The sequence below is a fragment of the Electrona antarctica genome, assembly GCF_951216825.1.
Source record: "Electrona antarctica genome assembly, chromosome: 6".
In the NCBI taxonomy this organism is placed as follows: Eukaryota; Metazoa; Chordata; class Actinopteri; order Myctophiformes; family Myctophidae; genus Electrona; species Electrona antarctica.
Window position 1 is genome coordinate 24965350 of NC_136811.1, and position 14303 is coordinate 24979652.

General features: G+C 43.8%; 1 protein-coding gene across 1 annotated transcript in view; it reads right to left on the reverse strand.

The window, feature by feature from the left end:
• Window positions 1–14303, reverse strand: part of cobl (cordon-bleu WH2 repeat protein) — a 96689-nt gene that overhangs the window by 18160 nt on the left and 64226 nt on the right. The window contains exons 10-12 of the mRNA XM_079503691.1: window positions 12440–13085; window positions 5674–5850; window positions 503–549 (exon numbers count right to left, since the gene is read on the reverse strand). Of these exons, the coding sequence (XP_079359817.1) occupies window positions 503–549; window positions 5674–5850; window positions 12440–13085 (870 nt within the window). The remainder of the gene's footprint in view (window positions 1–502; window positions 550–5673; window positions 5851–12439; window positions 13086–14303) is intronic.

Here is a 14303-nt window from a genome sequence, read left to right on the forward strand (position 1 = left end):
CCATTTGTTAGGTTTCACAGCAGTCAAGCCAGCGTGCACGGCACAGAGAGGCCATGAGGCCATACTATAAAATGAATTAAACAGTACATGACCTTATTTGAAAAAGAAAAAAAAAGCTGTGTGAGTCAATTTGTCTCTTCCATTAGCGAATCGTATTTATATGCACATTTGTTGTGTTGTATAGTGTGTTGTGCTGTATGTGTGTGAGTGTGTACATATTCATTTTGCATGTTCATGTGTGTGTTTAAATCCGTCTCTCTTCACTGGTGTGTATATGCATGTGTCGAGGGTGCATGATTTAATCTTAAGTGTTTCGCCGCATGTCTGTGTGCGTGTGTGTGCGTGTGTGTGTGTGTGTGTGTGTGTGTGTGTGTGTGTGTGTGTGTGTGTGTGTGTGCGCGTGCGCGTGCACGTGTGTGCGTGCCAGGCCTGTCAGTTTTGGGCCTAGTCCTAATGGTGTGGACTGAGACATTGAGTTCTAGGAGATGTGGTGATGACTCACAGGGCTGTCCTCCCAGCTTCTTCCCAGCAACGCCTTAGTCATGCCAGCTGCAGCCACAGCACGGATGCATGCTCACATGCACACTCACATGCACACACACACACACACACACACACACGCGCGCGCGCGCGCACACACACGCACACACACACGTGCACGCACACACGCACGCACGCACACTTGCACACATGCTCGCACGCACGCATGCACGCACGCACGCACGCACGCACGCACACACGCACACACACAAACTCACCCACACAAACTCACACATGTTCAAACTGTACAAACATGCACACAAACATAATGTATGTATGCACGAGAACACACAGAACCACCATGCACGCTTTAACGGTCATTCCCAAACCTCACTCAAAGTAAGAACACAAGCACAAACTTCTGTCCAATATTTAACACATTTTTACACAAATGTGACCTTTTCATACCACAATAAAAGCACATGCAAAAACAGAGGTAAAGAAAGTATTCTCTACTCCTTCATTTCCAAAACCGAAGCATGACAACACCATTCCGAAATAACCATCAACCATCAACAGTCTTCAGAATATTTAATGGGAAATTATCCTTTTTCAAACACACCATAATGTATATAGTTTTTAAAGATAATTATTTTCCACTGTTTGTAATACATTTCACATGCTTTTGATATCAATTATGAGACAACGGGCTCAGAGAAGGTTCTGAACTCAAAGAAGCAGCTTAGAGCAGGCAGAGCAACATTATATTTTGGATTAAAATATCAAAGGCTCCTTCAGAAGATGTGTTTAGTACTTCAGTTGCAGTACAGAAAATCGGACGAGAACCGATTTATGTAGAAAATACATTAAGGAAGAAACTCAAAAGGCTTAACATATGTTGTATTCCTGGCTGTAGAACCAAAACGTAAACAGTTCTCTCTTATCTAATCTTATCCATTGAAATATTCACTACAGAAAGATTATTCATGTTATATTTTGACATAACTTTCCTGAGGTCAAATGAGCAACAAACCCAACTTGACTCTACTCATCTTTTTTGTTTCCCCATTGGACAAAAGTACTAGGGCCTATCGTACCTAGTGCCTGATAACGGTGCCATCTTTGTTTTCCCATTGGACAAAAGTACTAGGGCCTATCGTACCTAGTGCCTGATAACGGTGCCATCTTTGTTTTCCCATTGGACAAAAGTACTAGGGCCTATCGTACCTAGTGCCTGATAACGGTGCCATCTTTGTTTTCCCATTGGACAAAAGTACTAGGGCCTATCGTACCTAGTGCCTGATAACGGTGCCATCTTTGTATCCCCTCCATCAAGGTTCAAAGCGTCACGACAGACTACTCTATAATAATGCATGGAAGTTCCCAATTTCCCATACACTGTAAACAAACTGTTGAGCAACTGCATGACCTATTTCTTGCCTAAAATGGTATAAGAAAGGATTGTACAGGTGAAATAGAGACAGGATTTGTGATAACATTAGCATGTTTAGCACTCTCCCACATTGGATGTCATTATTCTATGACAACCACTTACAAAAAGTGGGTCCTATCTGAAGTGGAAATGTAGTAAAGTAGTAGAGTAGAGTCAAGTACAGTCGAGCCGAGTTGAGCTGCTACCATGAAGTGGAAAAGCGACATTACATGATAGGACCCAGAGCATATTGATACCTTTGTAAAGTGTCATGAGTCTCTGAGCCACTAGCTGACCTGGGTTGAATACATCAAGCTATAATGTAGTCATGCATCTAGATCTAGCCTTTTCAAATGTACTGCACAGCCTTCGAATATTAAATCAATGTCAAGGGAATATCCTGGCTCTCTTTTACACAGATTGTGTGTGTGTGTGTGTGTGTGTGTGTGTGTGTGTGTGTGTGTGTGTGTGTGTGTGTGTGTGTTCTAAAATTGCATCATGTAAAAGGGATGAACCGAGACCACCGCCCAGAACTGAATCATGTCATTGATAGATCATGCGCTCCATAATGGCGCATAAGGCACAGTGTGCGTCTAGGTATCTGGTTTCCAACCCAAGCCAAACCACTGAGGATAGGGAGGGAGACATACGCTGTCCAACTATAGATCTGCACATATCACATCACCAAAATATTGACCCACAGATATCACATGGCCTTGCCTCATAACCTCATCCCAGCATGTCGCTCATCAATCAGCCTGTAATCCATACGCTCATCTCTCTTCGTATAGCCCTCTTACCACATTCTGTGTGTCCTCTTTTAACCCTGCCCTGTTCTCAAACAGACATGACTCGATACCAATGAGTGCATCGAGCCAAAATACAAAACCCCTTATTTACAGACAAATACAAAACACAACAGAAAAAACAGCAATTTGATTGAAAGGCAGGTTGAAATTAAAAGTACTTGGCTTTCACTTGCACTGTTTGTGTCCTCAGCTTAATCAAACTAAAATCCTCGCATTGAGAGAGGCAACATGTCTGCAGAAATGACTTAACCACTTTCACCTTGGCATCCCTATTTTGGGTATGCCAAATGTAGCCAATTTTCAAAACATTTCAACATCTTCAGAAATTGCAAAAATAGGAGATCTACAAGCTCAGAAGGCACTGCAGTGCCACACATGTTAAGCTTGTAGATTAGCTATTTTAGATATTTGTTGTACAACAAGGTGTATAGGGCCAAAGTGGTTAAGGGAGGTGCTGTGAGGTCCAGCGAAAGCAGCAAGGATGAATTGAAAGTCCAAAGTGAATAGAGCAGCTGGAAAGTTCTGACTTGAAGGACCACAGGATGAGAAGTAGGTCCAATTAGGAGGAAAAAGCAAAAGGAGCAGACGAGGAAAGGGAGAGGAGGGCAGCAGGTCGAAAGCAGGAGACCTCATGAGCGTTTGGTGCGCAGACGGACTGGCCCACAGCAGTACACTGAAAAGAGGACATGAAAAGAATAATGAAGATGAAAGACAGTTACATGGATTAAACCAAAGCACACTCAACTGAAAAAGTCCCAATCTGTGATTTTGTGAAACAGCGTGAACATATAGCCTATACGAAGAGAAGATACTTTATTAATCCAAATAGGATTAATAAAGTATCTTCTCTTTTTTAACTGGTTGTTTCTTTGCATATAGCCTCCCAGTTTAAAGAAATGTAGGCATGAACCTTTGCTTTTATGAAATATTCGAGACTGTTTATGGAAAAGGCTTCTGAACATATATTCTGTTGCTAGTTTGACCATTAATAAATACTCTTTAATCTTAAAATAACTTTAATATCTTTCAGAGCTTGACTTGTACCAGGCATGTGGCTCAGGGTTAGGGCAATCTGAGAACCCATCGTCAAAAAATAAAGGAAAAACAGTGCCTCTTTTCCTTTGAATTTGACAGAGTGAACAGTCTGTCTCGAGAGACTAGGGTTAGAGTAATCTGAGTTCACAGAAGTTCTGGCATGAACACGGAAGGGGCGAGGGGTAGGTTTCACGTCTGATCTATACCAAAAATAGGCGATCTAAAAGCTCACAATGTATAAATCAGCCTTAGTTTAGAATAAGCCAAATGTTTGCCAAGATTACAAAAATGAAATCAGTCGTGGAGTCCATGCAGTTAACAGTTTTGAAGACGTTTATAGCTCTGAAAATCCCTTAATCTGAAATATTGTGCAAATCCTGCAAGAAGCTTCTTGCAAGATATTTCCGCAAACAATACAATACAGTTACCTTTTATGGTAAATCTAATGCCTGTGTATGTGTTTCATTTTAAAGGGTTACCTCAGGCCTGTCCATTGCTGTTGGATTTTTATCTAGCATGCATATCTAGTCGTAACTGTTGTTGATTACAATCACTGAAACTCCAAGGCTTTTGATTTCAATACCACAATGAATTGCATTCTTTTTTTAATGAATTGCATTTTTATAGCACTTTTCTAAGTGCTCAAAGCGCTTTACAATGGTTCATTCATTCATACATTGGGAGGGGAAGCGGCGAACAGTCGACACCAGCGTCCTCACTTCCCACATTCACACACCAATGGTGGCAAGCTTACACCGACCAACTCATTGGAGGCAATGTATGTGCACAATCATTTTAATACTATATTTTACCACCATACACTCACTCGCACGCACGCACGCACGCACGCACGCACGCACGCACGCACGCACGCACGCACGCACGCACGCACGCACGCACGCACGCACGCACGCACACACACACACACACACACACACACACACACACACACACACACACACACACACACACACACACACACACACACACACACACTGTATATACAGTACATACTGTAATGCAGAGGTGAAAGAGTATTCGAATATAATACTCAAGTACAAATACTGTTGTTACTTGACTTAACTGCTATCCAATTAGTGGTCACTTGTGTTGAACGCTAGCCAAGTAAAAGTAGCCTACAGCTCTTGAAAACTACTCCATCACATCAGTTACATCCTGATGCAACAGTTTTATCATGAATCATGAATACATTCCACCAACCAGTGACCTTCTCCAAAGTGGTCTCATTTATGAGAAAGCTTTCTTACAGATTGCCATACAAGGCGACAGAGGTTCAAAGCAAACCTCAATCGAATATCATGATTGATATCTAACAGCATGGTTCTGGTTCTCAGATGTGCAGTAGCATAATTGATAGTTAGGACCCAAATTAACCTTAAACGGGTCTGTAACTGCTAGTTAAAATTAACATAACCATGGCCTAATAATGCATATCAAACTGGATCTCCTTGACATTTAAAAGTTTGAGAATCACTGGTTTACTTAATGTTACGACTATTTAAACCGCCAATGCTGCACACTGTGTTCACAGTGTGCATAAACTGCATATATGACATACTTCATAAGAGAATCCAACACACATACACAAACATACGTACATAGACACAAATATAGGGGCAGCATAAGGTAACCCTGTACCCAACAGGTAAGAGTAAATTACACTTCACAGCATACACACGCACAGACTCACGCGCACGCGCACACACACGTGTGCCTGAGAGAAGAAAAAGAAACATTACGCTACAGGAAAGATAAAGGTAAAATATCATGAAAGACAGGATAGCAGCTTCTGAAAAAGGGAATAAAGATGATGATAGAAGGAGAACAAAAGATGAAGGAACAGCGCAGGAGGAGGACAGTGGAGGAGGCATACTGTCCATCCAATTTGGAACCTACACTGAGTGGCTGCTTCCTCCATCTCTGTGGGGATCTGTGGGGACGAGCTTGTGTCTGTGAGCTCTAAGGGAGGGGACACTGGGGAGGGGGCAGTCGGGGAGGGTGGGAGGACAAGCTGGGGCGGCTCCCGCGCCGGAACGCGGCGAGGTTTGGGTGGCACCGGTCGATCCGCTGCACCTGGAGGAGAGAGAGCGCATGCAACACGGCAAGCGGCAGTGGTCAGTACACAGAACCAGAGAAACATCAGAGACACTGAGGGGAAAGCACCATGGATCTGCAGGAGTATAGTTAACCCGTTTAGACCTGGTGCAACATATACCTTTGAATCCGGGAGCTATACCTCTGTGTCTCATTAGTTGTTGCTATACAATATACAATATACATAAGAATTTGAAGGTTTTCAGAAACCTTAGGTTAGGTTTAAGTCGGCCTCAGGTCTAAATGGGCTAACTAGAGAGTATGCACATGCATCACTTTTCCATCGAGACACTCTTCTAGACTGAGTGGCAAAACATTGAGCAGCATGGATCATTGGAGGTTTTTTCTAAATTGCACATAATGCAGGAGGCAGCAGGACATTGCGTTATTGAAAACGAGAGCTTCCGAACTCTGATACTTAGAAAAATAATTACCTGCACAGAATTTCTTGACAGAAAGTAGCTCATAACTAGTGAATGTTTATGAAACAAAAACCTTGCAGATAGAAAAGAGGATAGATAATTCAAGCTTTCGGCAATGTTGGTGAGTCTATTGTTAGGACTAACAGGACTAACAGATAGGACTTTTATGTTTGGATGTATGGGCTGTCAAGGCCAGAAAGTCGTATTTTGCCACTCAGTAGGCATTCCCGCATAACTTCCGGGTATGATGTCAAGCAAAGCTATGTGAAACCACCTTCTATATGTCGCCTTCTGGAAACAAGGATTACAGTTATGCACATAGCCTATTGAATGATATCCATACGTCGGCCAAGTAAGTGCAACATGGCAGTCGTGGGTACAGTAGGTCTATCTATTCTATAGTAATGCTTCAAAACAGCCAAAGAAAGAAAGAAACATCCATCTGAATTGGCCGCAAATTTCCCAAAACATGCAAGTTTTGTGTACTATCATCAGCAGGTGCTGTGTACATGCTATTCTATATCAATTTATACGCTATGGGAGCAAGGGACTGGAACAGCACTGAGGGCTTAAATGATAAACTACATCATCAGTGTTGACAGCTAGCACAGAGACATGAAATGCCACCGCGTTGAGGTGCCATTTCATTACGGTGGCATTTTCTTCCCCACCCTTCCCAATATGACATGAGAGGAAAATGGCCGCTATGTGAATAGACAGGTAGTCTATTAAGTTGTGAGATTTGTGTATCTCATTCTCATCCATCCAGGGAGCATAAAGAACAAAGTTCATAAATTACAATGTATTTGGCCAGCAATTCAGTAAGCCTTTTAACTCCAGCAGAAGCTTCTCTCCTTTCTCCCCTTCTCTGTGCTGCTGTTTCAGCCTAAGAAAGCTTCTTTCAGCCTGACAAGGTCAAGGCAGATGATTGCCCACCCTAGAGCCTGGTTCTGCATATGGTTTCTTCCCATTAAAAGGGAGTTTTTATGTTTGTTTTTTCTTTCCACTCTCGCCAAATGTTTGCTCAGGGGGGAAACATTGGGTTTCTGATCTACACAGTATGTAATGTGCCTTGAGACAACTTGTTGTGATTTGGCACTGCAATACATTTTAATTAATTTGCATTCCCACAAGAGAGTCTGCTGCCTCACAAGCTACCAGCCTAGAGAGTGGTATGAAGTTTAATTCCCACTAAAGATCTTCCACAAGTTAATGTGTTTGCATCTAGCACAGCATAATAACATGAAGATTATCATGGGGCTGGTGTATACATTAGTAAACAAGCACAGGATAGAGTACACACAGTAGTACTCTCTCCAATAGCACTGCTAAAGGCTTGTTATTAAAGCTGGTTGGTTGCGTGTGTGCATGTGTGTGAGGAGAGAGAGAGAGATAGAGAGAGATAGAGCGAGAGAGAGAGACAGAGAGAGAGAGAGAGAGAGAGAGAGAGAGAGAGAGAGAGAGAGAGAGAGAGAGAGAGAGAGAGAGAGAGAGAGAGAGAGAGAGAGAGACAGAGAGAGAGAGATAGAGAGAGATAGAGAGAGACAGAGAGAGAGAGAGAGAGAGAGAGAGAGAGAGAATTGTTTGCCTATTAGTGTTTGGAGTGGGTCATCCATAATTGATGATGACATTCAATAGCATGAACTTTAAGGCATTTACATGCGAGTACATTAATGGCCCCTGGTAGAATACATCATTTCGAATACAAACTTTACATAATTGTAGTTTGTTTCGTTGTTTTGTTTTATTCTTAAAAGATCATCCTAAATTCTATTCTAGAAGTCTAGACTATTGCAGTGCATTTTCAGCCAGAACAAAGAGAAAATGAAAAAGAGTGGAATCAGAAAACAAGAGAGGAGGGAGAGAAAGAGAGAGAGAGAGAGAGAGAGAGACACACACACACACACACACAAGGCAGAAGGGTAGATTAATTAGGGAGCGATTCAGAAAGCGAGAGAGAGGGCAGCACAGACTCAGAAGAGTATCAGGGAGTGGACATACAGCAGACACTAAGTCTACATATTATAAAGCGTCAGCTGTAGCCTGTCTAATGCACTAACCTACTCGTCCTTCATTCTCTGTGTTCCTTTCATCCTCCTCTCCATCATCCCCCGCTCTCTCTCTTTAAACCCCTCTTGTCTCCTTCTTGCTGTCTCTACCCTGTCATCCCACACAGTAAGATATTGAGTATTCAGGGGGCTAGATTTACGTACATCAAAGGCGCAGGGCAAAATGCAATAGTTTGCTGAAATTCTGCGCTTGCAAGGTGTGTGGAATTAATGTAACTCTGGTTATGCAATCAGAGAATGGGACTGAGTTCTAGTCACATACATTCTGAGTTTGAAGCAGTGTAACTGCCATGATGTTTTTAAACTGAATTTATTAAAAGATCAGAAAGAGACTGAATTGAGGTACAGATCAGTGAATAAATGTAGGAATCACAAAATGTTTGACGGCAGGTTTGGGTGCCTTGTATTATAACTTACTCATTGTGCGTTAAACTATCCCTTTTGAACTGAGTGTTTGACTGTACTCTGTTTTTTAATTTATGTTCAATAAACTATTCAATCAATCAATCAATCAATCAAACAAACAAACAAACAAACAAACAAACAAACAAACATTTTGTTTTTGTTCACCATAATGGTTCATTATCCTGGGGCAGACACAACAATGTCAGCTGTGATATTCAAGGTGCGGTGCTATTGTACATTATATTTATTCAGATGACAGACAGTGAAGGATCTTGATTATTGCTGGATGGCAACACTGTGTTGGATGTTCAAGGTCATTTCATAGAATAATCTATAGCCGATGCTTTAATTATGTCTTGATTATCTCTTTTATAAGAACTATGGGTAAACTGTGCCTATTTGTTTTAATTATTATTAGGTGATGTTTCAGCCATAGCCTTCACGGACATCATACCACTCCCAGGAAACTCTGAATTTGCAGACAGCATGAATAATTTTGACTGGCTCCTAAATTTAACAACATAGCTGTCATCCATTTACACATTTATAATTGAGTAATCCACCAATCTGTGCTTAGCAACCGTTTCTAAGTACTACTTCCTCCAACATCAAACTGGGGTAATGCAGAAAGCCTGGTGATGTGAGGCTAAGCTGGGGAGAGTGGAAACATGCTGGATGGAAATGTGCTGTGAAAATGTGAAGCTTCCTGACATCACATTCTCCAGGGTTTGTCTAGCCTGGGTTCAGCTTCCTGACATCACATTCTCCAGGGTTTGTCTAGCCTGGGTTCAGCTTCCTGACATCACATTCTCCAGGGTTTGTCTAGCCTGGGTTCAGCTTCCTGACATCACATTCTCCAGGGTTTGTCTAGCCTGGGTTCAGCTTCCTGACATCACATTCTCCATGGTTTGTCTAGCCTGGGTTCAGCTTCCTGACATCACATTCTCCAGGGTTTGTCTAGCCTGGGTTCAGCTTCCTGACATCACATTCTCCAGGGTTTGTCTAGCCTGGGTTCCAGCCTGATCCGCTACGTTCCGTGGATTTGTTTTGTCACTCGCTACTCAGTCTGGCCAGCAGGCAGCAGACTCGCATTTCATAACGTCACCTGTTACATAGCCACGTTGTTGCTGATACGTCATCAGCCAGCGCCACTCTATCCATGCTTCTCACTGTTGAGAAAAATAGTGCCAGTTCGAGACTAAACCTATAGTAAAAAGTAAACATTAATTTGATTCAGTAGTCCACTGTCAGATTCAGTAGTACAAAAAACCTGACAGCTGTGTGGGGCGAGTTTAGTGAACGATACGTACGTTGCAGGGCAACAGCAGTGCAGTGCAGTAGCTGCGTGGTGCGCATTGATACAACGTCAAATTGGTGTTTTTTCCCCATCCCGCACCCAGACTGAGTAGGGAGTGGCAAAACAAATCCACGGGACGCAGCAAATCAGGTTGGAACCCAGGCTATGGTTTGTCTGTCTTCATCTGGGTTTTCTGAAGAGAAACATTGATCAAATCTTTTGCCATTTATTTATAATTCCCTCCACAAGCTACCACAGATTTGAAATTATTTTAGGAAGATCCGCCATCCTATGTTTATTGGTGCTAGATCTCGCCAATGATGCTGGAACAGAGAAAGGGCGATGAAAAATGTTTGGGAAATTGTGTGGCTTGTGACGATTATGTTCAATATTTTGTTCAGTGACCGTCCGTGGGGCTACGGAATCGCTTAGAAGCTGTGTTCACGTTCACTCTCAGAGTGGAATGAATAGACGCCATGCTACTTCAGTCTCCTAAAGGCGAGCACGGAATCCTCTTTGGGTTTAAGTAAATGATCGTCTCAAACGAGAGACCAAACTCTTGGTCTTGAGTTGCCGTATCGAACGTTGCGAAGTTTGCTTAGCCGACTCAGCCCCGTTCCAGTTGCGACCCAATATGGACAGAATAGTAAATCATGGTCTTGGAGAGAGCGCTTGCCCCGACTGCCACTCAAAGTGGCTACTGGCCAATCACAGCACATCCTTGCACATGTACACTGGCCAATCAATCACAGCTGGTCCTTACTCCAACCCAAAGAAGATTCCATGAAAGAGGCAGCCCCCTACAGTATGTCACACAGATAAGGGAAGTAAACTTTGTCTTGGACATAAACCTGCCTTCGCAAATTATTTGAAAGGCAATGGCATCTGGCATGCTGATTGTATTAATGCAACGCTCAAACCACACAAATGCATAATGTAACGGGTAGCACAGGTGTTTTAGGGATAAGGCTGGTGTTGCAACATAGCAACTCGGCCTGGGGATGCTAAAAAGAGACAGAGAGAGAGAGAGATAGAAATTAGAGAAAAAAGGAACAGGAAAAAAAGAGAATTTTGGGTGAAAGGCAATTCTGTAAGGTGATATTCAGGATTGTCCTACGGGTGAAGTGAAAACCAGCTCCACTAGTTATTCTACATCAGTAACACATACTCGTATAGACGCACGCACGCACGCACGCACGCACGCACGCACGCACGCACGCACGCAAACTCACACACTCACACACTCACACACTCACACACTCACACACACACACACACACACACACACACACACACCCCCCACACACACACACACACACACACACACACACACACACACACACACACACACACACACACACACACACACACACACACACACACACAGACACACGCAGACATTACAGACAGTTGAAATTTCATATTATATATTGCTGTGGACTGACAGTTCAGATCTGTAGGGCAGACATTCACATCACACCTTTGATTATTCATTATTATAAACCTCTTAGGGCGACGTGTGACTGTTTGACTTGCTTTTCTAACATACAGAAGGCATGTTTAGGTTCATGCTTACTGGTGGGAGGGTCGCCTGGGTCGCCTGGGTTGTGACCAGCTTGGTCACAGTTTGCTTGTACAGCGGTGTGAATTTGACATGATAAGGTTGAGTGTTTTGTATGACTACGTGCGACATGTCAGCGGAATCAAAGTTACAATAAATCACTGGCAGACATCAAAATGAAGAGGTGATGAATATACGTAGCGGTATAACAATATGCCAGGATTCCAAGCTGATCTCATTACAGCTATATCGCCTTTGGCACTGTGTCTATTGTGCTGTAAACACAGACAGTAGTTACCTGCAGGTGTATCCGTTTGTTAAGCCTTATCTCTGTGCAGTGATATAACTATTAACACTATATTGATATTGGATTTGTAGATGTAGATAGCTATCTGCCTGCACTGTTGTGTTACGTTATAGATATCTCAACAGTGCAAAAGACACGCACATCCTCGACCTACTAGGTAGGGTGCCGAATAACATAAAAAGCCCACCTTGTAGAAAACATAAAATCCTCTCATCAGCTAGCTATAATTTGCACAAATGTATTAAAGTGATGTTTCGAATGCTCCTCAGATTTCAAAATAGTCTCAGTGCTTCAAATGGCACTATAATAAATCTTTGCAAATGAGAACTACCTGATGTGTGGATTCTTTTTAATCTTTTCTACATGTTATAGATATCTACCAACAGTGTTGCATCCTGTCAGTTTCTTCCTGTGGATAGGGTATATCTGTCCCTAAACACCCAAAAGAAAAGTAAATCGTGTGTGTGTGTGTTGTGTCATGAAAAGGTATGATATGATTTGATTTACCGATGGCGCTTTGTCTGTTATTTTCAACCTCCTCCATTTTCAGATTGAGGGCCAACTCGGTCTCCGACCCCGAGCCGCCGGCGACCGTGGCCTCTTGTTCCGATTGGTCGATGCCACTGACGCCGCCCTGCTCCGATTCCTCCATCATCATCCCGCTGCTGGGGGTGGAGCTGGCGGTGGTAGCGGCCTTGGCCACAGGCGCGCCGCCCAGCGTGCTAGCGCTGCTGCTGCTAGTGCCGCTGCGCAGGGAGCCGCCCGCCGCCGTGTCCAGGTCGCTGTCTGAGTCGTCGATGCTGTGGCTGAGTTCAGAGCTGGAGGAGTGCAGGGTGGCCATGCTGTCCACCGTGGTGCTGCTGGGGGCCGGGGAGCTGGGGGCTGGGGAACTGGGGGTCGGCGTGGCGGCAGCGAGCACGGGAGAAGGTTCCGCCACTGTTTCAGGGGAAACCTTGGCCGTCGTCACGCTGACGGCCGAGGCCAGGAGGACCTTTGTGCGGCGGGCCGGGGTAGGAGTCTCCTCATTAACGGGGGTATTACTGGGGGTGTCAGGGAGGGGGGTGGCGTAGGTTGAGGTGTCGTCGTCAAAGCTCGGGGTGGCAGGGGGAACTGGGGCCTTTCTCTTCCTCTGCTGGCTTTCAGAGCCGACCATCTATGAGAGAGGCAGAGAGCGAGAGAGAAAGTGTAAGGACAAATATATGCTGGTGTGTGTGTGTGTGTGCGTGCGTGCGTGCGTGCGTGCGTGCGTGCGTGCGTGCGTGCGTGCGTGCGTGCGTGCGTGCGTGCGTGCGTGCGTGCGTGCGTGCGAGTGTGTGTGGTCTACCGTCTGACCATAAATCAGCCTTTAAATTCTGGGTGCCAGGGCTGAAGTACTACTAAGTAATGAAGTGGATGTAGTTTTGGCAGGGATGGGCCTGAACACATCCATCACAGTGCCAGTGTTCCTTTTAAATTAGCCAACAAGAAGACATACAATATCTGGCAGGGATACAGTAAACCTGATGCAGTGCTATTTTGCTGTACTTTCCTTTTTTCTGCAAACTGTTAATAAAGTATTCAATCAATCAATCAATCAATCAATCAATCAATCAATCACCCATATGGTCTTTACCATAGAAAAATAGATGCCTCATTGGTTGCTGCAGTTCGTTGGAGCGATGTGTGTTGAAGGAGGGGCGGAAGAGTGTGGAAGGCAGGTTACGTCACGCTGCCACTCAAGTGATTACTGGCCAATCACAGCGCATCATTTTTTCCGGGACTTATCAGACCCGAACATGCGCTCTATGACGCACGCTCATGCTTCCGCGGGGCTTCGCAAGGAATCTCGGGAATGTTTTGCCCCCCTTTGAGCACATACGCTCCATAGCCGGAAAGGGCGTTTATGTCTTTGGTCTTTACGGTCCAGAGTGTGTTTCACAAGTACGAGAAGGAATACAACATAACGGCAGATGGAAAAAAGTCTTGTGGGCATGGCTGATGGAAAATCACCTCGGGCTTCACCATCCCAGTAAAAACGGCGACAAACTTGATTGTGAAGTTGTTCTTTTGCACCCATAGGTGATGGGAGTGTTCATTCCATGCTCTTGTGGATGTTCAACTTTTCTACGAAACCAGATTGCTCAGAGCTATAGTGTCAGGTCTCTGCAGCACAACTGTCCTCCACTCCTGAGAAGTCTCATGCTACCCATTAAGACCTGAGGTCGATTCTATAAATGTTTTCTGAAAAACATTTATAGAATTTTGTTCCAGGGACCCCCAGAAGCAAAGATTTGAGTAAAAAATGTTCCCAAAAAAAGAAAAAAAAGAAAGAAAAAAAATCTAAAATGACACCCGATTTGAATGGGTTAATTTTTACTTTGTGATACAGTGC